Raw genomic sequence first — 25,749 nt, 5'->3', positions numbered from 1 at the left:
CACCTCTGATAGTGTCTTGCCATGAAAACCGCAGCTGGGGTTGCCATAAGTCAGCTATGACTTGAGGGCACCATGAGCACAGTGGTGAGGGTCTGGGGGGATTGTGTGAGCAAGGATGTTCCAATTTCTTTCATGTCTGGCACTATTATCCTGAAATCAGTAGCCAATTTTGAAGTTCAGATTGTTCTTTTAGATGACTAGGTTTTTAGATGAGTCAATCATCGCTTTCAATGCAAAAAGTTGGGGATGGGATGGTATTGAGGACCAGGACATTCTGATTCCTTTAGCAACTCTCATTGTCATCCTGAAGCTAGAGGGCAATTTTGAGATTCATAGCTTTAGTTTTGGATGGGTTATGCCTGCCTCAGACAACCATAGCATCCAAAGCAAAAGGCAGAGGGGGGATTATTGGGCATTATGCAGGCCAGGATGCTCCCTTTCCATTCATGGTGACCCAGTTTTGAGCCCTTTAGCTTTATTTTCAGGTGTTATGCCTGCTATATACAACCTTAGCTTCTGCTGCAAATAGTGTTGGGGGCTTCTGCACATAACTTGGGCCAAAACATCTAGGTTCCCTTCGTTCTTAGCAATGCCATTCTATCACCATCCTGAACTTGGTGGCCAGTTTTCAGATGCGTAGCTTTATTTTCTGATGAGCTGGGCCTTTCACAGACAACCATAACTTCCAATGCAAAAAGTAAGGGGGTGGGGGTTTCTGGTGATTATATAGGCCAGGATGTTCCAAGTACCTTCACATGTGGCACTGCAATTCTTATAACCATCCCAAAGTGAATGGGTGTCATTGATTTGGTTGGTGAACTGGGACACCACAGTTCAGTCTGAGGAGCTTAGTAGAGAAGTCCTTTTTAAAACAAGGAAATGGCTTGTGTCAGTGATAGTTCATGAGACAAGAATCCTCCACCACAATTCCCAAACTCAACACACTGTTTAAAAATGGCAGTTTCAGGAACAAAGTGAAGGGGGAAATGATCGAATATATATGACAACATAAAGCTACAAATAGAAATGAGAAGACTGGCCTAAAGTGGCACTAGATGAAGCAAATATACTCAGGTTTGAACCAAAATCCATGCTGCCTGTAAACTAAAGAAGCCCCAAGTTTCAAGTGGTCCAATTCTACAGGGCCCTGAACAAGGTGCCCCCAGTCATCATACTTGTGAAGGTATCAAGGAGGGAGGGAAGGACAACTGCAGCTCTCTGTAGCTTGTCTCCAAAGGTAATTGGGTGGGAGTGCTCTGTGTTTCTCCCTTGCAAGGATGTGATTGGAAAGGAGAAATGGCATTGCGCAGGAAATCCATAGGATCAAAGCAAAACATGACCATATGCTGCATTGCTTGTAAGCAAACCCGGGGGGGGGGGGAATGGATCATTCAGGGGGGGGAGGGAGGGGGGTTGTAATTCCAAAAAATCCTGGATTTGTACCCCTATGCCAGGAAATAATTCTAAACCTGAACCAGTGATTTCTATGTATAAAAGAATTATCATGTAGATCTGAAACCCATCTTCTTAGAGATGGAGCAGCACAGAAGCTGTTGACTGCTTGCCTGAGATGAATGAGATACAGGACCAGATCTCTTGAATGAGGAAATGGATCCAGCGCCAGATTTAAAAAATACCCTACCATACAGAGATAATACCTAAAAATTAATTTTATTTCCTTCATTTATAGCCCACCTTTCTCACTGAGACTATGCCCACTAAGTACGATTGCTATTTTCCAGAATGTTTTAGAACCTAGATACATTACAGGGCAAGTTGTGGTATAATTTTGTGAAATACTGCTTTCCAATGTGATTGGTTAGTAGTGTTAATGGGGAATACTCCAGAAGATGTGGTGCTCCTCTTCCATGCATGTTAGATAAAACAGTGTATCTTCCTGTAGTACTGTGGAGCAAACATGGTTTTCTCTTCCATTTGGTCTCTCGCCACAGCCTTAGGGTTGCCAACTTCAAGATGAGGTCTAAAGTGACTGGTCACCTGATGCATTTCACTGCAGTGTGAGCATTTGAGCTCAGGTCCCCCATGTCCTGAACCAGTGATTTTTGTGTATATCTTTGGCTCAAGAATGTCATAATATGCTCCACTGCATACTAAAGAAATTTATTATTGCTTTGTCCCTTATGTTTAAATTCTGAAATTAAAGCTATTGTGAAAACATGATTTTTTTAAAAAATACACCAAATGCCAACATGATACAGACTTCTGATGGGCTGAAGAAATTCACAAGTTATTTGTCTATTAAATTCCATTTAGAGAATATTCCAACCGCAAATCCCACAACAATTAACAGTGGTTTCTGCAGAAGTCCTTTAGCACATAGCCCCATGGGAACATTTGACTAGAACATTTAGTATGCCCTAAGAATCTGGTTTGCAGCTGCATCTTCCATGAGGCACAGGCCAAACACTTGCTGAGTTTGGTGGGTAAGGCAGAAGATATCATCTTTGTCACAGTATTTTCCAAAATGGGATTACAGAAAGTAAGACTGCTAGCAGTAAACCAAAAAGGTAAAGTACCACTACCAAGCCGAGTTTAGTTATTGTAATTTATAGATAGTATATATTTTTCATTTTGTTAGCTCTTTAAATATGACAAAAATAGTTTGCTGATTCCCAGACTACTCTGTCATTCATAAACATACCGGCATCAGTGAACCCTTACAGGGGACATCATGAAATGATGTAGGAGGGGAACCTAAACTGAAGTTGTTAAAGTGACCCGTAAAGCTAAGGTGGAGTAGGACATGGGAGATAAAAGTGTACTGATGTGAGCTAGAAGGAAGGTTGGAGGTAGGGAAATTCTGGCTGAGAGTACAAAAGGAAAACCTTTTGTTAGTTAAATTAAAATGTATAAAATGCTGGAATCCCTCAAGCTCAAGTTAAATAGCCAATGGCTGATTTATACATGCATGCACACCAGATAGTGACAATAGCATGAAATGATACCTTGCTTGTGTAAACGATCTCTCAGGGCCAAGCTACAAGTGACGAATGACACTTGAACGGCAAGTGGATTGAATGGAGTGCAAGTGAACAGGGAGAAATACACTTGCCATTCAAGTGTCATTCGTCACTTGTAGCTTCGCCCTCAGATAACAGCAGACAAGCAGAACTGGTACCTTAGATGATGCTATTTCATACCTTCAGCTTTTGGGTAATCAAATAACATAACTCTAAGGCCCTTTTCGCACTTATGGTTTAAACCGCCATTTATGAGCATTCGCCCCGATCGCAGTGGCTTCGGCATTGCACCTGTTCATTTCACACTGTCCACTGCGATTTCGATTTGGTGTCTGTGCTTCATTTCAAAACCTCGGTGCAATTTTGGGCTTTCGGGGCCTTGCAATTCACGTCACACTTTTTTAAAAAAAATTGAGCATGTGTAGTAATGTTGCAATGTTGGCACCCTTCCTCCCTTTTTGCTGATTGGGCTGTTCCCTGCCCACTGGAGATGCAATTGGTGGCAGAGTTCTGGGGGAAAACATGTACCACTCTCATTTTTTTAAATCAAGCCAGGAAAGGGTTAAAATGCTGCCGATTCATCTCCTCCCAGGAAGCAGAGGCTTGTTTCCAAAGGGCTGTGCAAAATGCTTGGATTTCCCCCCCTCTTTGGCAAAGTCTGAAACATGCCTGGGAGGGAGGGAAAAGCAGCCATTTAATCCTTTCCTGGCTTTTAAAGCCAGGAAAAAAGTGCAGTAACATTACAACGTTGCAACCCATTCTTGTCTTTAAAAAAGAAAAGAATGTGTGTGCATACGCTAAGGGAGGAAGGAGAAAGCAGCTATTTAACACTTTCCTTGCTTTTAAAGCTAGCAGGGAATTAGCAGCAAGCTTAGGAATCATTCCTGGCTTTTGAAAAAAAATAAAAGAGCATGCATACCGGGAGGAAGGAAACCAACGAAGAAGCAGCCTTATGACCCTCACCTGGCTTTACTATAAAAAATGGTGGACAAGGAGTTCAGAGAGCTGAGGAGGGTGGGAGTGGTTAATTCTGCACAAACCAATCAGCTCCCAGGGAAAAGGAGAGGGGGGGAGAGAAGCAAAAAGGGGGCAAAAGTGTTCACATTAGCAAAATGCGGGCCAGCTGCCAGTCGGCAGTGAACTTAAAAAAACATCGGGGTATGTCCGCAGGGGGAAAAATCGGGGATACAGCGGACAAAAAGTGGGACTGCATCCCATGACTGCTTTTAAGTGTGAAAACCTTGCAAACATGGGATGTGGAACAGGTACAAATGCGCTCTAAAAAACAAGTGTGAAAAGTACCTAAGTGTAAACCACACCAAGAGGATTTCTACCGTGTTTGAAAAGTGATTTCACAGGAATAACATTCTAGTCTCTGCACAAGTTTTCTCATTAATCTTAGCTAGAAAGTACTGGGCACTGAAATAAAGAGAGATTTATAGAGCAGTCCTAAGGATACTTAGGCAGCAACTATTAAGCATGAAATTACCACTTCTTTATATTTTAAGTAATTAGGGAAAGCAAGTGAATTTTTATTTTTTAAAAATTTACTCCACTCTCTGGATCACAGGTGGTTTAAAATCAAATCAAAACTGCAAATATTAATATTTTTTCACAGATGGAGCTCTCAAATCAGCTTCTGCAGAATGGCACAGATGTCAATGAATTTATACTCTTGGGACTGTCCAGCAACCCCAAAGCCCAACTGATCCTCTTTGGTCTCTTTCTCCTTATCTACTTGGTGGCCTTGATTGGAAACACCATTATTCTTCTTGCTGTCTGCTTGAACAAGAGACTCCACAACCCTATGTATTTCTTCTTGGGCAATCTCTCTGTGGTAGACATTGGGTACACCTCTTCTACTGTTCCCAAAATGCTGATGAATTACCTCTCTCTGAACAAGACTATCTCCTTAGCTGGTTGCTTCTTCCAGATGTTCTTCTTCATGTCCTTTGGCACTATTGAATGCCTTATGCTGGGTGTCATGGCGTATGACCGATATGCTGCCATTTGCCATCCCCTGCATTACAGTGTACTCATGAGACCAAGAGTCTGTGCCTTTTTAGCAGCCACTGCTTGGGCTATGGGTTTGGCTAATTCAGGTGTGCATACTGGAATGATGACCCGTTTGTCCTTCTGCTTGAACAATATCATCCATAATTTCTTCTGTGACCTTCCACCTCTCTTCCAGCTTTCTTGCACGGATACTCAGCTCAATAAAGTTGTTATGTTTATTGTTGGAGGAGGTATGAACATTAGTTCTTTTGTGGTTATCCTGGTGTCTTATACCTTCATAGTTTTGGCCATCTTTAGGATCCACACAAAGGATGGGCGTCACAAGGCCTTTAACACTTGTGCCTCTCACCTGATTGTAGTCAATATATATTTTGGCAGTGGTATGTTTACGTATCTTTTGTCTAGTTCATCTTACTCCCAGGAAAAGGATCGAGTCTTGCCTATTCTATATGGGATCATTACACCAATGCTTAATCCAATCATATACAGCTTGAGGAACAAGGATGTGAAAGGTACACTTCAGAAATCCATAAACTGGATGAAACAGAAGGAATAGATGAAATATCAGGGCTCGACTGGATGTGAGTTTCAAGCAGCTTTAACATTTTTAAGCAAAGTTTCAGTCCTGTAATGAAGTGTTGAAAAGTACAGTGGCTGCTTCCAAACCACGGTGATTTTCCACAGTCATCTGGTTGGTGATGTGCTTTTGTGTGAAATTGTGTGAAATTTTGTGCTTGCAACAAAGATTCCAGACAACCCAGGGTAATGCGTTTTTGCTTTGCTTCATTTTTAGTCGTAGTTTCCCTTTCTCACCTACACTGAAACTGTATTCTCACATGATCCTTGGGATTTTTACCCCATGTTACACTGAATAGAAAAACCATTTTTTTTTTAAAAAGAACCCTCCACATATATGCGGACACATCTGATGATCCTCTCCCTATTAAAAGAAAAGAGTACTTGACTGGCTATTCATTGATGTTCAGTAATCACAGTGCCTTCCTTTCAGAAAAAGGAACTCCTCCTGAAGGTAGTGTCCTGCCAGGAAATGCCGTTTTAATAGGCTGAAAATAAAGCAGTTATTTTTGTGGCAAGAACAGGCTGTTGATGACTTGTGCATGGCTGGGTGGCTGAAACATGGGTGATCCTTGTGTAGAAGTAGCCTGTGTCACCTTCTTTGAATTATCTCCTGGCAAGAGTACTACAGATGCTAATGAGCAATTTCCTTTCTAATTATGGTAAGCTATTCCATTTCCATCCTAGATTTTGTGCATCCATTGGATTCGAGCAATGCAGGGATGAGTGACACACTTTCTGGTCTCTGTCTCTACTTTTGGCATAGCAGTAAAATATAGGGGTGTGCAATTCAGGTTTCCAATTTGGGATAAATACCCAAATTGGACCCTATTAGTAAAGATTTGGGATTTCTGAATTGGGCCTGGCATGCTGGCCCTGATTCAGAAATGCTGAATCAAAGCTTTCTGAAGCAATTTGGGTCACTTTCAGGGTACTTTCAAACCCTGCGGCTGGCTCCAGCTATCTGGTGGAAGAGGTTGGTCACCCACCAGACAGCTGAAGCAAGCCATGGGGTTTGAATGTAAAGTGCCCTGAAAAATACTAGGACAGGCAAAATTTGTTTATTGTTGAGACTGACAGTTTGGTCTTCCCAGAGTCTGAGGTAACAGTAGGTATTGAAATGAAGTTTTCCCACAAGTTTTCCTACTTGCTGTTTCACTGCTAATTCTGAAAAAACAAACAAGGCTTTAGTTTGTGAGCAAAGAGCAGAAAGAGGCTATGTTGTTGTTTTTTTACCCATTTTGAATAGAAAGTGAATTCTGATTCAAATGACCGTTAAGAACATGCATAGGAATTTCTTGCCCCAGTTTAAGATTTGCTGCAGAATTCACTGTCATTGTCAAAGAAATACAGGATTGGTTTGACATAACATTTACAGGCGTGGAAGAGTATTGCCGAAAAACGTAAAAAAATGTTGTGTACAAGAGAATTTTTCAGTGCAGTCCTAAGAACACTTTCTGGGGAATAAGCACCATTGTTGAGAGCTGACCAGAAATTTGAATAGAATCCTGTTTATGATTGCTTACTGGCTGTCTAAGGAAGAAAATGCAAAGAATGCCTTGTGATATCAAAATATGTGTAAATACAAATAAATATATAAATTTACAGTTGACACTTGGTTGCTTTTTAGTAATATCCCTAAATCTATCTCCCTTCACCCCAAGTCCAGTGCTGTTCCTTGGTTTGATTGAGAGCAGAAACATTTAGGCTCACAAACAAATACAACAGAGAACCCTCTTTTTTGTTTTAAGGTTCAAAAGCAACTGCCCTTTCACTAAGCACTCTGAGTATGTTATAATTTCTTCTTTACTGCAATTAGTTCTACTCTCCTGTATATTGAGAAAGAGAAAAAGATTTTTGGGAGTATAAATGCATAAGTTTGGAGTGTTCATGTGCCTTCACTTTGCTTGCTCTCTAAGGTGGAGATGAAAATTCCTTCAGTGGCCTTTTCTGCAAGGGGCACTTTAAGCCAGCGCTGCTGTGTACTCACGTTGATTGGTGCTGAATTGGCTTGGGCTCCTGCCTGCACTGTATGACCTCAAGGTGATTTGGTGTCTGCTTTCTTGAGATGTGTGTGTTTGAAGCCACCTTTTGGGGGGGGGGGTTGGAGATGTGCACAGCCGGGGAGGGACTGTTTTGCAACAGCTGTTTCAGAGCACTGCATTACAATCCTTCCCTGGCTGAAGGGAAAAATAAAAATAAAAAGGGAGCGTTTTGCAGCAGCCATTTCTGACCACGGCATTACAAACCTTCCCTGGCTTAAGGAAAAGAAATAAAAAGGAAGTGTGTGCACAGCCGGGGAGGGAGTGGTTTCTATGGGGCGGCCAACCAAGCAACACTCAGGGAAAGGAAAAGGAGTGGGGGAGACACAGTTAGGAACTCAGAATTCCACACACACATAGGACACAGCAGCAGCAACTCAACAGTGGTTTCAGAAAAAAGGTCGTTGTATGTGTGCATGGAAAAAGTCTTGGACAAATCAGGGAAAGGTCAGTTCTGCATCTCATGCCTCCTTTCCTGGTGTGAAAATCTGGAAATTGAGAGATGTAGAACAGAATCAGAGTCACCCTCACTTGTGGAAATCTGGAGATAGAGTAAAGCAGAAGGAAATCAGAATCGCCAGAAATTGACCATGTGGAAAAGACCATTATAGCAGTTAGTTTTTCTACCCCTTTGACTATTGAGAAAGAGAAGAAGCATGATACTGTTTCAGGCTAGAGAAAGCAATACAATATCAGAAATGTTTTAGTGGCGTTCTTTTGCTCCCAAGGAGAAGAGAGACATTCTTGTATACTTTAGAAACTCTTATGAAACACACTTACTTGGCAGGAAACATTTTGGGGACTGTGACACTGAGACATCTCTGTCTTTTGGTGCTACACCTCTGAGGATGCCAGCCACAGCTGCTGGTGAAACGTCAGGAACTACAATGCCAAGACCACGGCAATACAGCCCGGAAAACCCACAACAACCATCGTTCTCCGGCCATGAAAGCCTTCGACAATACATTTTGGGGACTGTTAATTAAATATGCATCGGCTTGGAGTGTTCATATCTGTTCACTTTGCAGAGTTCTCTCTTCTCTTCTCTTCTCACTGCAAACCAACAGGATTAATTGTTTCAATGCTGTTGCTATACTCTACAGTGCAATGTGGCTTATCTTAGTTAAATTATTTCTTTACAGAAATATATCAATATACTATATGACTATATACATATACATATACATATACATATACATATACATATACATATACATATACATATACATATACATATACATATACATATACATATACATATACATATACACTTCCTACCCTGATGCACCTCCACAGGATGTTACTGTGGAGGGAAGCCCAGATGAGGCAGCCAGACCTCCAGAGAGCGTGGCACAGAGCATGTGACAATACCTGACCCTGCCTTCACCCAGCTGGGATTGAGAGTGGAGCAGGTGACAATGCTGCCCCTTGCCTTCACCCAGCTTGGATTGTGAGTGGAGCAGGTGGAATGTCCAACTGGGATAGCCTTCACCCAGCTGGGATCGAGAGTGGAGCAGGTGGCAATGCCTGCCCTCTGCCTTCACCCAGCTGGGATCGGAGCAGTGTGGAGCAGGTGGCAATGCTGCCCTCCACCTTCACTCAGCTGGGATCAAGAGTGGAGCAGGTAGCAATGCTCACCTCTGTCTTCACCCAGCTGAGATCAGGAGCAAATCAGGTGGCAATGCCCATCCCCCACCTTTACCCACCTGGGATCAGGAGCAGATCAGATGGCAATGCCTGCCTGCCCTTCACACAGCTGGGATCAGGAACAGAGCAGGTGGCAATGCTTGCCTATCACCTTCACCCAGCTGGGATCAGGTGCAGAGTATGTGGCAATGTCTACCCAGCCTTTACTCAGCAGGGATCAGGCATGGAGCCGGGGGCAATACCACCCCCCTCCACCTTCACCCAGCTGGGATCAGGAGTAGAGCAGGTAGAAATGCCCATCTCCTCTTAACCCAGCTCAGATTAGGAGCAAAGTAGGTGGCAATGCCCGCTCCCCCTTCATCTGGCCAATATCAGGAGCAGAGTAGGTGGCAATGCCCGCTCCCCACCTTTACCCAGCTGGAATCAGGAATGAGGGAGATCTATAGCAACTATTGTATATAAATAATTTTTATATAATTTTATATAATTGTAAGTATAAAGTGTTCAAGTGAAAAATACAATAATAAACAGTAATAATAAATAGTAATTTCCAATAATAAATAGGGAATGTCCCAATACAAAAATATATTTCCATGTAGGAATCTTCTTTAGTGCAAGCAGCAACCAGGAAGTCCAAACACAATAGTCCATCCACACCCTAAATGAATGTGCATGGACACAAGGTGCTCTCAGAGGAATATATGAATCTGACAGGTATAGGAACACTTGAAGTTGTCATTCATTAACACATGTTCTTTTGTTTTTCTTTCACGTAGGTGGATCCAAAAATATCAGGAATAAGTCCTGTTAAGAACCTGACAAGAGTTCTTAACCTGGCTGGTTAGGCTTGTTTCATCAATAATAATTTCATCAGGAGTCCTCCATCTGTTCCACCAGAGATCACCAGACACACTTGCAAGTTCTTGTGTGTCTGTCCCGGAGCACCAAAAGACCAAGCCGTGCCTATTTGCCGTACCTAAAAAATATGCTTTGTAAGAGTATGTCTTCAGATAGATTCCTGTTCTGTGTCTTTAGTCATGTGTTGCACTGCAATATCAAAAGCAACGGTAGAAAAAAAATGGGATTGGATCCAGCCAGCTTTCATGCTCAGTCATACCCAATCTCCTCCTCCCTACAGTAATTGTCTGACAAGGCTTTTGCCCATGGAGATCCCATGATCCCCAGCATAGCCTTCCTAGGAATCAAAGATGACTCTCTTTTCCCTCTTGGACCAGAGGAAAAGCTGATTGGATCTAACCCATAATCATACTTCTAGTACATTTCCTTCTCATTCATAAACAATAATGGTTCTCCATTTCCACAGAAGTTTAAGGCAGTTACAGATTATTCCAGTATCCTTAAAGCAGCAAATCCCAGTTGGCCTTGACAGGATGGAAAAGCTATGTAAGCTCTCTGCTTTGCTTCAAATAGTGGTCCAGTACCCAGATTGGCTAAACCACCAAACTGGAGGACACAGTGGAGTATCTTGGCTGAGATCAGCCTCTGGCCACATTACTTAGGAATAACAAGCAATGAAAGAATAAAAAGCATAGCTGATGATACTGCTCACATGTTATTTTGTCTGTTGAACCTCTCTCTATAAAATTATTATTTTCTCTTCTTCTCTACTATTCTGTGTGTGTGCGTTCACACACACATATAAAATCTATCAGTGTTCCAGACATTTCCATCTGTTTGATAGCTACAATGAATTAATTTGAAGTGGCAAGTTTTCCAAAACAAGATTAATGCAACTGCTCTTCTTGATTTAAGAAGAAACTGCATCAGAATTTGGCGGAAAACAAGACCTGAGTAAGTGTTGCTTAATTAAATTGTTGTTATTACAAATAAGCTTAATTCGACTCCACATTGTACCCTTACAGTTTGTGGGCCGCTCACTTTCCTTCCTTGAGTCTCAATTTTTATTCAGTTTCTCAAAGCTTGCCATTTGATCAACTTATATCTGTCATACATTGATTTTGCTTTCTCACTCTGTAGCAAAATATTTTAGAGACAAAATATGAGAAACTTTGCAACTGAAATAGCAAAAGTGATGATTTAATGTTTTGACCATGTCCTGAAATAATTAATAAAGTGTTTAGTTGGAACTTCATCTACAAATATTTTTCAATTGTACTATAATAACAGATAATAACCAAAGGATCCAGCCAACTTTTTAAGTTCAATTTGGCCCAGTTATCCCTGTTAAATCAGTCTCTGTCCAACATGGATTTTGTCCATCCCGTTTTAGAATGCCAGGCATAGCCTGTATGAATGGCCAAAGGGGACCTCTTCCTCCCCTTTTCTCCAGCAGAAAAGCTGGATGGAGCCTGCCTGGGTGGATGTTCACTCTTCTGCATTTGGGTTAGTTTTTATATATTTTTAAAAATTAAACTTAAATTAACGTGCCTTTAAATATTGAAAGATGTGTGACATATGGAAAACTGCCGTTCAGAAAGTCCTACCATGAAAAAATTACGATCAACTCTTTTGAACGCCTGTCCCAGACGTGTGATGTCACTTTCCAGCAATAGAGAAATATACAAGAGCTAAGGAAGGGAAGTTTCCTTATTTCATATTAAAGAAATGCAACAGCATTTGAAAAGTATAAGAGTTTAAAAACATAATAGTTTATTACAAAGAGACCAATATTCAGGATAAAGATCAGATCCCACTTGTGTTTAATAAACTGATTTAAATATAATGTGTATGTATATGTGATGTGTGTATGGGGAGCTTTCAAAGGAATCTACCACATTTCTATATTTTTTTCCCCAAAGCAAAGATCCCCCTTTCATTCTCGCCAAATGCTCATGCTGTATTTTAGTTAATTCATCTATCTCAATGGACCCAACCATTTTTTCGGCTGGTATTTTTCATCAGAAGTTTGACCACCAAAATGTATACTGGGAATCTTTAGACCTGTGTATGGAATGGAGGCAGTGGTAAGGAGGGGAATTTCTCTTTTGGTGAGTGCTAGTGCAATGGTGCTTTCATGTGCATAGAAACAAATTTGCTGTTTATTTAAATGTATTTATTTAAAACACCGAGAGACAACTTTTTCACAAACGGTGTCCAAAGCAGCATACAATGCCTAAACATGTAAAACAACACATTATAAAGCTAGAAGATAAATAAATAAAAAGAAACCAGAAACTAATGGAACAGAATAGCAGATAGACTCAATTTAACCATAAAAGAAGTCAATGGTTAACAAGAGCAGGGACAGCTGGCTGAGTGAAAACTCAAGGAAAGGCAGATGAGATTTGGAAGGCATAGAGTAAAAACAGGACCTGTGAGATGGATAAGGCAGGAATGGGTGCCAGGCAGGGGCTATAGTGCTGATGCATGCGACTGTAAAACAACCACTGATGCATTGTCCTTCATGGCAACCTTGATCCTGGATATGCAATTGTTCATCAGGGACAGATAGTCATGGATCTCCTGGAGACCATTGTGGACACCTGGCCTTGGAGGCTTGGAGATGCAGGTGTACTTCTTTGCGTTGCTGTCCATACGGGGGTTGATACCAGAAGCTTTCTTGTCTGGAGGCACTTGAACTAGTTGTCCCCGTGTTTCATTATGTTTTTCTTCAACTTTAGGTGATTTAGTTGTTTCTCTAAAATTATTCTTGCTGCTTTTACAACAATAAATCAACCCTCATGGTTACGGTGAACAAAGCCATTATCCTGCAGGTCTTTCTGAAGCATCTCAATTCTATCAATTCTAGCTTGTTGTTGCATTGTGGCTTCCAAAATAGCATTTTCTGTTGAAAAAACAGTGCATGATGAATAGTGGGACAGTCTCTGTCCTTTCATACCAAATCACCTTATACATGATTGGGAAACAATCAAATCAGACACATACAACGATGTCCATTAGGTCACTTAATGGGAGTTGCTTTTTCATGAGATGGTATCTAATTATTTGAGGATGCATATTTAGAAAATGTATATGCTGCCTCTCTGTGATGGGCACTGAATCATTCCTGCCAAGAAATTCCTACTTGTGGAAATGCAAAGCAAAGCCTGGGATCTGGAAAAAGCAGGTAACAAGCATAAAGGAAGCCACTAAAAGAGCATTTAAACAGCCTTCTCCCTCCCAAAGCTCCTCTGCAGCAGATCTTGCCCTCTTGGTGCTGATATGCATAGGAGAAACAGGAACCAGGCTTAAAGGTACTAGGTTAATGCAGAGCCTTTGTTTCTTTCCTCAGTCAATGAAGTTACTCAACAGTGTAATTCTAAGACCACTTTCTTGAGAGTAAGCCCAAGGCTTTTTCTCCAGCAGTATGCAGTGGTAGCTGTCCTGACCTGGATAGCCCATGTAAACCTGATCTCATTAGATCTCAGCTGCTAAGCAGGGTTGATCCTGGTTAGTCTTTGGATGGGAGACCTCCAGAGAAGACCAGAGTTGCAGAGCCAGGCAATGGCAAATCACTTGAGTGCATGGAGAATAGGTCCATCAGTGACTACTAATCATGGTGTCCAAAGGGAACCTCTGTGTTCAGTGGCAGTACACCTCTGAATACCAGTGCCAGGAGGCAACAATAGGAGAAGGCCTTGGCCTCTATGCTCTGTTACTGGGCCTCCATATTAACTGATTGGTGACCAGGACACTAGACTAGATGGGCCCACTAGTCTGATTTATCAAGGCTCATCTTACATTCTTATTAAAAATAATAAATGATTTTTCCACAAAAATGTTTATACTGTCAGATGTTATGAGGTAAACCAAACCTTGAAAGGATTCCAGTCCAAAAGACATGTTCCAGTGCACTCGTTTGTTGTGGATGAATGAGATGCTATTTCCCTAGCAGACTCTATCATATTTTTTACAATGGGAACAGGCAACGTTCCTGTCTGTTGTGTTCTGGGATGCTATGTTGAAAATGATTATGTGCATGTTACTGCCCGATGCTATTTTATTTTAAATGCTTGGTTCAAGTAATGTTACGGGCAAGAGCATTACTTGATCTCAGCCAGGAACTTACTAGGTTAAGATTCTGACCTAGTTTTGCATTATGGAAGCAAAGAGAATAGAAACATGGAACAGTTCAGTGACTGTGCTGAAAATAGGGATCATTCTCTGACAGTGTATTCCATTGGCCTCCTCTCCTTCAGTTGTCAGGTTACATCAAAAAAGCATCAAATTGACCTGGAAAAGTGGGGGAGGGGATGATAAAACTTTATTTTCACCCATCTACAAAGCCATATTGCTTTATATGTGTATATCTTACTATATAATTGAGAAAGTGTATTTCAGACAACTCACTTTATACCCTTGTGCACCACCAGAGGGCACTTGCATGGAAGGAAGTCTAGGCAACACACCATGTCCTTCCAGAAAACGTGCCATGGTGGGAAGCCCAGGCAGGGAGGAGGATGGGAGCAGATGGCAATGCCTGCCTCCTGCCTTCATCCAACTGGTATTAGGAGCAGAGCAGGTGGCAGTGCCCACCCCCCCACCCCACTTCAGCCAGATGGGATCAGGAATGGAGCAGGTGGCAATGCCCACCCCAGCCTTCACCCAGCTGGTATTAGGAGTGGAGCAAGTGGCAATGCCCACTCATGCCTTAACCCAGCTGGTATTAGGAGCAGAACAGGTGACAATGCCACCCACTGCCTTAACCCAGCAAGTATTAGGAGCAGAGCAGGTGGCAATGTCCAACCTCCACCGTAACCCAGCTGGGATCAGGAGCAGAGCAGGTGACAATATCCACTGTCATGGATCAACCTGGCCCAGCGGAGCAGAGAGACTCAGAGGACTCTTCTGAGGGAGAGGCAGTTGGCAAACCTGACCTAGATCCACAGCCAGTGGCAAAGGCACTGCAGGAGGAGGCAATCTCTGAAGGCTCAGACATAGACCCACAGCCAGGCCCCAGCACATCGGTTCCTCAGCTTCCCAGCCCTGGGCCAGCAGCAGAGAGCCAGGCATTAGCCAGCTCTCCCCATCAGCTTCCCAGCCCTGGACTAGCAGCAGAGAGCCAGGTGCAGGCCAGCTCTCCCCCTCCATCACCAGAGCCTCGGGAGCGCTGTCAGAGGAGGGCTAGGAGAGCCCTCCAAGCCAGAAGATGCAGTGCCAAGCAAGCAGCACATCACCGGCCCAGAATCAGTAGTGATGATGAATGCTTGCAGGAGCAGGACTGAGACAGCTGGCAGGTGCATGCTATAGCACAAGCAGCTGAGCACTGTGAGGGTTAAAAGCAGCCAAAAAGGGAGTGGCTGTGTGGAAGCAATGTGTCTGCTTACTACTGACCTTGCTGCTGTGTTTGGAACTGATTCTCTTGTCTCTGACCTTGGTCTGTTCATGTGGACATGTTTCTGGAATACCCCTTTGGACTTGAAGCTATGAGTGTTGCCCAGCTGGTGCCTGAGCTTTGGAACTGTGCTTTGCCCTGCTCAGACAACTTGGGAGTTGTCCCTTGCCTGCTGCCAGTGTGAGTCTGCAAATGGGACACCCACCCCCTTCACCAAGCTGATGAATATTTGGTTTATTTGAATTATGTATGTGCTTACAGCTTTCAGAGATGTATGGTGAGGAGGTCTGTTGGCCCCTGATGCAGTCTGGAAACAAGCATTGTTGATGACTGGTTCCTTGTTGGGTCTCAGTCCTCAGGGGGTGCTCCTAATACCCACTGTGTAAAGGCAGAGGTGGGCATTGTAACCTGCTCAGCTCCTGATCTCAACTGGCTGAAAGGGGGGGGGCAGCATTGCCACCTACTCTGTTCCTAATACCACCTGGGTTAAGGTGAGGGTTGCCTTAACCCAGCTTCTAATACCAGCTGGGTTAAGGCAAGGGTGGGTATTGCCACCTCCTCTGCTCCTAATAACACCTGGGTTAAGGTGAGGATGGGCATTGCCCCTCCTCCACTTTTAACACCTGGGTTAAGGTGTGGGTGGGCATTTCCACCTTCTTCGCTCCTAATACCATCTGTGTTAAGGCAGGGGCAGGCATTACCACCTACTCTGTTCCAGATCCCAGCTGGGTGAAGGGGGCCAGCATTGCCACCTACTCTGCTCCTAATACCACCTGTGTTAAGATGAGGTCAGTATTGCCACCTCCTCCACTCCTAATACCAGCTGGGTTAAGGCGGGGGTGGGCATTGCCACCTGCTTCTCTCCTAAAGCCAGTTGTGATAAGGTGGGGTTGGGCATTGCCACCTTCTTTGCTTCTAATACCAGCTGGGTTAAGGCAGAGGCAGGCATTGCCACCTACTCAGCTCCTGATCTCAGCTGGCTGAAGCGGGGGTGGCATTACTACCTACTCTGCTCCTAATAACACTTGGGTTAAGGTGACGTCGGCATTGCCACCTCCTCCGCACCTAATACCAGCTGTTTTAAGGTGGGGATGGGTATTGCCACCTGCTCCACTCCTAATATCAGCTGGGTTAAGTCAGCGGTCGGCATTGCCACCTCCTTTGCTCCTAATATCAGCTGGGTTAAGGTGGTGTTGGGCATTGCCATCCACTCTGCTCTTAATACCAGCTGGCTGAAGGGGATGGGCATTGCCACCTGCTCTGCACCTAATACCAGCTGGGTTAATGTATAAGTGGGCATTGCCAAGTGCTTCTCTCCTATTACCAGTTGTGTTAAGGCTGGAGATGGGCATTGCCACCTGCTCTGCTCCTAATACTGGCTGTGTTAAGGCATGGAGAGGGCATTGCTACCTGCTATGCTTCTGTTCCCTGCCTGGGATTCCCACCAAGACATGTTTTCTGGAGTGATATGGTGAGTTACCTGGGCTTTCCTTTGCAGCAGCACCCTCTGGTGGTGCACCAGGGTATAAAGTGAGTTGTCTGAAACACGCTTACTCAATTATATATAGAGATGGCTGGAAATCTCTTTCCAGACTTCATAAAGTCCCATCCCTCAAGTCTTGAAACATTATGGTTTTGATCAGAGACTGAGTGTCTCTCTATACAAAACCTCTTACACAAGGACACTCAAGTGAAGGAAGAGACAATCTTAGCAGGGAAGTGTAGTTTAAAAAGACAGAGGCAAAGGCTCTGTCAATTTCCCCTCTCTAGAGAGCCAGAAAAGATTTGGATTTATTTCAGAGGGTTTATTTCACCTTCATCTCCCTGAACGCTCTGTCAATTTCACCTCCCCTTCCAGGAGGTGAAGATGAAATAAACAAACCCTCTGAGCAGTGATCATTTCTGGCTCTGTAGAGAGGGGAAATTGACAGAGCCTTTGCCTCTGTCTTTTAAAACTATGTTTCCCAGCTAACATTGCACCTTCCTTCACTCCAGTGTCCTAGTGTAAGAGATCTTGTGTAGAGAGACTCAAAGAGAGGAAGCATACAAAAATTGAGAAAATAAGTTGTAATGAGTAAGGGTTGGGTTAATGGTGAAACACTTTCTGAGGATCTGATGCAGGATTAGCAGAATGCTGCCTGATTTAGGGGGAGTTCAACTTCCATCTGGTATGACTTGGCTTATAGAATTGTAAACAGGCAAATAGGTGATAGACTCTGTAAACAACCTGTGCTATTGGTATGAGGAAAATCCCATTCCTAAATAAAAATACAATTCCTAAAGCTTTTATTTGTTTGAAGAATTTGGGGAAGAACCCATTTTAAAAATTTAGCACATGCTGGTGATGTTCACATAGAATGATACAAAAATTGTGATTTTTGAGGGTGAACAATCTGAGAATCACTATTAAAAATGGAATGCTTAAAATCTATGGGGATGGCTGCCTACTACCTATTACCCAAAAAAACTGGGGGGTATTGGGGCAAAATTGTTTTTTATGTTTAAGGGATTCAGAATTCTTTTATTGAATATAACGTAGCTTTTCAGTTGATGAAAAATGAAACAGGGTCCTCCTTTGATCAGCAAAAATGTTAACTTTGAACCTGGTTGGACAAAAGCTACATGGGATATGGACTCTGGCAAGGAGGAGAATTGGATGAGGTTGAGTGAAAAACCTGGCTGGATAGGGATTCGATTTCGTTTTCCCAGCCATGTCGGATGCTCCTCTCCGCAGGTCCGGTAGGAAGCGCCCGAGCAGCCTGACCGGGTGGTTGGCCTGCGAGGGTTAACCCCCAGGACTCCCAGTGAGGGGGTCAAGGTCCGGAGCGCTGCAGGAAGAGCCCCCTGAAGTCGATGCAGGGGGTAAATTGCCTATTTGCTCCTATGGAGGCCGGCAGACTTGCGCAGCACATCGCATGCTGCCGGGCCATGGAGAACGGCAACAAGCAGATTTAAGGTGAAAACCTGAAAGTAAGCGAATCCCTTCTGTTATTCTAAGCGTATGCGAAGGATTGGTGGGAGTTGAAGCTAAGAAGGTTCGGATATCTTCCCCTTCTTTGAGTTTTGGAACTTAGTTGGCGGACTCCCCCCCCCTTTAAGATGGCGACAAAAAAGCAGAGCCCTGCTGTGGGCAAATCTGTTTCGGCTGCTTTGCAGGGGAAAGGAGAGTCTCTTGAAGAGGTGGTTAAACGGTCGGTCGTTGAAGCTATGAAGCCCTTTGTTGATAAGCTAAATGAAATCGGTCAAAGGGTTGGCTCAGTTGAGAACGAAGTGAAAACCATTAAAGATGTAGCATCTGGGGCAGAGCAGTCTGCTCGGGAAAACACACTACTCATGAAAGTAACAAAGAAGTAAAGCTTTTGGAGAATCAGTTGATAGGGTTACAAGTGGATCGTGCTCAGACGGTATTGCGTCTTCAGAATGTGAAGGAGGAGGAAAGTGAAAACTTAAAGGATTTGGTGTTGGAACTTTTGGTGTCATTCGCAAAGGCAACTAAAGAAGAGTTAAAAAGTGATATTCTGGAAGTCCACCGGACATCTTCAAAATATGCAACGAAGCGTCAGCTGCCTCGCGAGATTATTATTTATTTTTCATCTAAGAAGACTCGGGACACCATCTTATATAATTCGTACAATGTGGACCTGGACTTTCTGGGTAACAAGGTTAAGATATTGAAGGACGTTCCATTTTTAGCTCGGAAAAGAAGATTCAAATATAAAAGGTTTGCAGCTCTGCTGAGGAAGCGTGAAATAAAATACAAATGGTTATTTCCGGAAGGCATCTGGTTCAGTTATAAAGACCAAGCCTACAAGATAACATCGGAAGCACAGCTGAGGGACTTTGTGTTTAATCATCAAGAGTTTCAGCAAGGAGAAGATTTAGGATCTGAAGGGGGAAATGGGGAGGAGGGAGTGAGCGCAGCTACTGTAGCTGTTCAGAGAGAGCTGCAACCGAGACGCCGGGGGGGGGGGGGAAGAAGACCTGATCCTGACTGTAGTTCGTACTTTATAAGATCTACCGATCTAATAGCATATTAGAAAGTTTAACTTTAAATAATTGTATTATGAAGGGAATGCAATACTTGTAGATGTAGTCTGTGTTTTTTATATGTTGTTTCTTCCCTTTCTCCCTTTCTCCCTGTTCCCTTTTCCCCTTCTTTGTAGTTTTTGTGGTTAGTAATAATAATAATAATAAAAAAACTGGCTGGATCCAAACTGTAGATGGTTTGGAGAAAAGGGAAGAAAAGGAGGTGGGAAAAGCAAGAGGGAGATGAAAGCATCCTAAAACTTTCTAAGCATTGTCTAAAGACTGCTACACTGAGATGGAACATTTTATTTTATATATATTATTAAGTGAATAATGTTTGAGGATATGAAACAAACCCCCCATAAAACCCACCTCCCCTAAAACATATTGTATGTATTATTTTCTCACAGATGAAGCCACCACATCAAATGCTGCAGAATGCCACCACTGTCACTGAATTTATACTCCTGGGACTCTCCAGCAACCCTGAAGACCAGCTCATTCTCTTTGGTGTCTTTCTCCTCGTCTACTTGGTGGCCCTGATTGGGAACACCTTGATTCTTCTCATTGTCAGTTTCAACAAGAGACTCCACAACCCCATGTACTTCTTTCTGGGCAATCTCTCTGTGGTGGACATTGGGTATACAACATCCACCGTCCCTAAGATGCTGATGAATTACCTCTCTCAGGACAAGACTATCTCCCTAGCTGGCTGCTTCTCCCAGATGTACTTCTTCATCTCCTTTGGTGGCATTGAATGCCTCCTGCTGGGTGTCATGGCATATGACCGCTATGCTGCCATTTGCCACCCATTACGTTACAGTGTGCTCATGAGACCCAAAGTTTGCATCTGCTTAGCTGCTATGGCTTGGATTCTGGGCTTGGCTAACTCAGGTGTGCACTCTGGAATGATGTCTCGTTTGTCCTTCTGCCGGGACAATGTCATTCAGCACTTCTTCTGTGACATCCCACCCCTCTTCCAGCTCTCTTGCTCTGACACTCAAGCCAATCAAATTGCTACATTTGTGGTGGGTTGTGGTGTGGCCATGGGTTCTTTTCTGGTTACCCTGGTGTCTTATGTCTACATAGTCTTGGCCATCCTGAGGATCCGCACCAAGGAAGGACGTCTCAAGGCTTTTTCCACCTGTGCTTCTCACCTTACTGTTGTCAACATCTACTTTGGCACCATATTATTCACATATATGAAGCCCAACTCTACATACTCCCAGGAGCAGGACAGAGCCTTGCCTGTTCTCTATGGGATCCTTACACCAATGCTTAATCCAATCATATACAGCTTAAGGAATAAGGATGTACAAGGAGCACTTCGGAAAGTCTTGGGCAGGGGAACATAACAGGATAAAGCAGCAGACCAATTAACCACAAACAGTTGTGGGTAACCTGCTTTAGCACTGATACTGATGACTTAGCAATGGATGTGTGCTCTGAACATAACAATGGAGTCTTATGATGCCTTAAAGATTAGTTCATTATTATTTGACTAAGCTAGAAGAGTTGCATTCAACAGTGAGATTTATACCCATATTCACAAATTACAGTGTGTGGGGTGGTGGTGTTTGAATCTTTGATTTTAACCACTACACAATCACACTTTCTGGCATGCCCAAATGTTTCTGCATACCTGATAGGACTTTTGATATGCATCTTTAGAACTGCAGCTCCCTGTGCTGTGACATAAATCGCTTTTGAAATTATCCAGTTTTTGTGTTCTGCCAACTAGTGTTTCAGGAACAGTTGGCCGAGTTTGGGATTTCTCTAGACTCTGTCCTCTATCAATGAGTTTAGTTCTAAAGTGTTTGGAATGCCTAAAACCTGGTTGATGAAATCATACACAAATCCCTCATCATTACTCCCTGTAGCTGTCAGCACATGTTAAAGAAAGCCTGGGAGGGCTGTACACACACATTTGTAGGACTGTTAAGAGTTAATCCCTCTCAGATTCAGTGAGCTTTGAGTGGCAGGTGATGTCAGGCAAGTGAACCTATGGACATTCTTAAAGAAGCATGGACAAGATGAGAGAACATTGAAAGAAGAGATGTAGAGCGGAACTACAAGTGACAAAAGGCACAGGTTGGACACTTGTCAGCTTCCCTCAAGTTTTGATGGCAAATGTAGGCAGCTTGGTGGAATGTTGGACAAGTGACAGTTGAAAAGTCCATTGGGCAGCAGTCAGAGAGCCAAGCTGCAAGACTAGGATGCCTACATTTCCTATCAAAACTTGAGGGAAGCTGACAAGCATCCAACCTGTGCCTTTTGTCACTTGTAGTTCCGCTCATAGTCACCAATCTTCAGGCACTACAGGAGATCCTGCAAGAACTGAGAGTGGCTGCAGCAGACAACATGCAAAGAGCCCAGCAAAAAGAGAAGACCTAGTATGACGTCAAAGCTAGAGAAAGAATCTTCAGGCTAGGAGACCACATCCTCATGTTGAAACCTCGGAGAAAGCAAAGTTAGCAGTAGCTTGGGAAGGACCTTTTAGTGTTGTAAATAAGGTTTCAAATGTAAACTCTCTGATATATATAAATTCTGAAGAGGGGCAGTATAAAATGGTTCATGTAAACATGCTAAAGCTTGACCATGAATGATAGAGGTAACTAGTTGAGTTCCAGATCCAGTTCAAGGTGTTGGTTCTGGTACTCAAAGCAAAGACCCTGCATTCTGAACCAGCTGTTACTCCTGGGTCAAGCCCAAGGGTAGTCCAGCACAGAGCAAGTTGCAGTAATCTAACCTGAAGGTGACCATTGCATGGATCACCGAAGCCAAGACCTGGGGTGAGAGAGAGGGTGCCAGTTGCCTGGTCTGCCAAAGAGGAGGCAGACCGGGCAACAACCATAACCTGGGCCTCCATTGAAAGTGTGGCATCCAGGTAAACACCCATTAATTTCAGGTGGCTCTGCATCAATCTTACCACCACAGCATCCAGACCTTTTGCCAAGGCATTTGGCAAAGAGTCTGGCTTGCCATCCATCAACAGATACAGCTGGGTGTCATTCGCATAGCAATGACAACCCAGCTCAAAGCTACAAATTACCTTGGCAAGGGGGAACATATAGATGTTAAACAACATCACCCTGGAGGATGCCACAAACCAAAGAATGGAGTGTTGCGCGTGTTCCTAGGAAGTATATGGCAATACCAGATGAGATGGAGAGGGGTTCTTTACATCTACAGTTCAATACCATTGAGCTCTGACTTAGTATATTGAGATTAGTTCACTCAGTGAGATTCTGGTGACTCCTGTTCAGCTCTTTGGGTATGTGGGAACACCCAGGCTCAACCCAGTTATCTACAGCCTGAAGAACAAGGAAGTGAAAGCAGCTTTTTCCCATCTGGTAAAAAAGGTAGGAAGCTTGAATTTGCAGAAGTTTTCTTGCTGATTGCAAACTTACAAACAGCAAGAAAAGTGCTGCTTTCAGAGATTTCCTCCTAATTTGCAGGATGGGAGGGGGAGGCGGGGGTACAAGTGACTAGACTAGGGGTACAAGGGGGAGGAGAGAGGGAGCACTGAGAAGGGAGGGGGGAGTTAGGAGTGTCCGATCCTGCAGCTGCATCCTCCTTCCAGCCAATAGGTTCTCTGGAAGGAGATGCTGTAGGGGATTTGAATTGGAGGCTTGCCATTTAGCAAGCTTCCATTTTTCCCTGGCCTAGAGAAAGATATTGAAAGAGTCCCTGGATTCTCTGTCTCTGTGGTGGCTTGGGACTTCACTTGGCTTGCCTTGAATATGGATTCTGAATGGACTGCAAGATGGATTCCCTGTGACTTACTGACTGACTTACTGCTGCACTTCAGGAGCCTAGTAGGAGAGTCAGTCAGTCACTGACTCACTGGGTTTTCTCTTTGTGGGGAAGGGGGTTGGTGGTGATTGCTTGCTTGTCTTGGTGGGTGGGGGGAGGAAAGGTTTTTTTTAAAAAAGCTTTACTTTTAATAAATCTTTAATTTATTTGGGGGAGTGAGTGATGAGTGTGTGTTTGTGTGGTGGCTTTGAGTGTTCTTGATTTAAAGTTATTGTGGGGGCCTGGTTTTTCTAGGTCTTTTTGAGGGGGGCTGCTGTGTGTGTTGAGGAGGTGTAAGTGGGCTTGACAGGGGGTTTGCTTTGCTTTGCTTAATTGAGAGGTGCTAAGTTTGTTAATTTTGTTTTCATTTTTTTCCTGCTTTTCTGCTGAAGGTTTCCAGTGTGTGTGTTGGGGAAGTTTAGGTGGGCTTTGTTGGGGGGCTAATTGAGTAGGGGGGATTGCTTTGCTGTGCTTAATGGGGGGGGGCTGAGTTTGTTAATTTTGTTTTAATTTTTTCCTGCTTCTCTGCTGAACATTGGTGCTTTACAGTTTGGGGTTGTTGTTAACTATTGTTGTTTTGTTGATTGGGGGTGGTGGCGTTTGTAGTTATAGCAGTGTTGGGGTAGCATACTTTGGGTTTCCAAGAGTACTGTTCTTACTTAGTTTTAAATAGTGTTTTTGTAAGGTAGGCTAGTTGTAAGCTTTATCATTCATTGAATATTTGCCCTCTAAACTAAATTGTTAGGGAACAAAGGCTAGTTTTCCCCATTAAATATATTTTTGTAAGAAAGGAATTAGCGAGAGTTAGGTTCTGGTCCAATTATATCCAGATAACTAGGCTACCCATTAGTACTCAGTTAACTAGGGTTTCCCTGTCCACTGCTGGCACCCTTGGAGCCAGGGTGGGCATGTTTTTTGTATTAGGCTTTCTTGTATGTATTGTGGTTTAGGGACAGTTTGATTCCTGAAGAGGAATTCAGCTGTCTGGTGTTGTTGTTTAGGTTCATAAAAATAAAAAGGGCCATTTAAAATGATATTTCAGTGACCATCTCCAGGAATAGAGCCACAAAAACAAAGATCTAGAATAGGTAGATAGGTTTTGAAACTAAAACTTTTGGCTAGGTGCTTGGGGGGGAGTGTTTTAAAAACTTAACAGCAAGTAGTTAGAGTAGGTTCAAGTGGAGGGGAAAAATGAGTGATAGGAAAGCTGAGAGGGGCCCTGAGAGAAAGGCCAGGGCTAAGATTAGGGGATGGAGGGGTGGGGGAGAAGGAGAGCTGTGGCTATCCCTCCACATGAGCAGAGGAGGTCCTCCCCAGCACAGCTGCCACTCACCAGCCTGGCTTCAGCAAGAGGCTGGTGACAGCAAGAGGGCTTGCAGGGCCCTCTTTGCTGAGGCAGCTGCTGGAGGGCCACCCCCAACCCAGGTGTCTGAGGCAGAAGCTGGCACTGGGTGGGGGGCCTGCTGCTGAGGCTCCCCCTCCTGCAGCTTTTGAGACCTGGCAGCTGGAGGAAGGGCACCATGTGGAGTCTTTTGGGGTGGACAAGGGGCATGTGACTTTTCTATCCTTCATGCTCATCCCAGGGACCTGTAGGATGTTGGAGGAACTGGCAGACAGCCCTGCTGTTGGTGGAACTTCCCCAGTTTTCTCTGAGGCCAGCAGCAGGCCTCTCATGGCTGTGCAGGAGGAGATGGTGCTGGAGGAAGAGGAAGAGAGTGTGGTGAAAGAGTTCACATCTCTACCACTTCATCCTCATCCATCTGTGACTGCCCAGCTGAGGCATGGTGTGTCTGCCTCAAGCACCTCACAGGAAGTGTCTCCTGGGCCCCCCATAAGCACAGTCCCTGTGTGGCGTGGGGCTCCCATTACCTTCGATATCTAGGAGCACTTCCAGAGAACAGAGGACCCCAGGTTTTCCCAGTGCCGGCTTTGTAGACAACGGATCAGTCGTGGGAGGGAGGTGAACCATCTCTCCACGTCTGGCATGAGGAACTACATGAAGAGGAAACACCAGGCCCTTTTCACACTGCTTACCTTCACTTGCAACAATGTGGAACATTGCACTAAAAATGTGGCAGATTGCATTTTCTCGCATGTTTTCTTGCAACATCACGCAAATCTTGCATGAGAAAACGCGATCTCCCACATTTTTAGCGCCATGTTCCACGTTGTTGTGAGTGAAGGTAAGCAGTGTGAAAAGGGCCTAGGTGGTGCTTCTTTGGGGGGAAGTTCTAGTGGCACCACACAACTGCCAGTTAGCCAGAAGGAGGCAGGCTCCTCTGGTGCTCCCTCTCCACAGGTTCCTGTAGGGCAAGGACACCAAGCATCTCTAACGGAGATGCTTAGTACACAAGACACTAGCGTGCACAAAGGGGGGATCCAGAAGGCGAGCAGGCATGTCATGTGCCAT

The 25,749-nt window shown here is 43.9% G+C and overlaps 2 protein-coding genes across 2 annotated transcripts; both read left to right on the top strand.

Annotated features, from left to right (window-relative positions):
- Window positions 1-4,599: 4,599 nt before the first annotated feature.
- Window positions 4,600-6,592, top strand: LOC129339418 (olfactory receptor 1020-like). The gene is made up of 2 exons (XM_054993998.1): window positions 4,600-5,516; window positions 6,544-6,592. Exons 1-2 carry the CDS (start codon window positions 4,600-4,602, stop codon window positions 6,590-6,592), a joined length of 966 nt encoding a protein of 321 aa, XP_054849973.1.
- Window positions 6,593-19,954: 13,362 nt separating this feature from the next.
- On the top strand, window positions 19,955-22,124 carry LOC129339417 (olfactory receptor 1020-like). Its single transcript, XM_054993997.1, has 2 exons — window positions 19,955-20,886; window positions 22,094-22,124. Exons 1-2 carry the CDS (start codon window positions 19,955-19,957, stop codon window positions 22,122-22,124), a joined length of 963 nt encoding a protein of 320 aa, XP_054849972.1.
- The last annotated feature ends 3,625 nt before the right edge of the window (window positions 22,125-25,749 follow it).

Source organism: Eublepharis macularius, chromosome 12 (assembly GCF_028583425.1).
Source record: "Eublepharis macularius isolate TG4126 chromosome 12, MPM_Emac_v1.0, whole genome shotgun sequence".
NCBI classification, from domain to species: Eukaryota; Metazoa; Chordata; class Lepidosauria; order Squamata; family Eublepharidae; genus Eublepharis; species Eublepharis macularius.
This window is presented reverse-complemented; position numbering and strand designations above follow the sequence as displayed.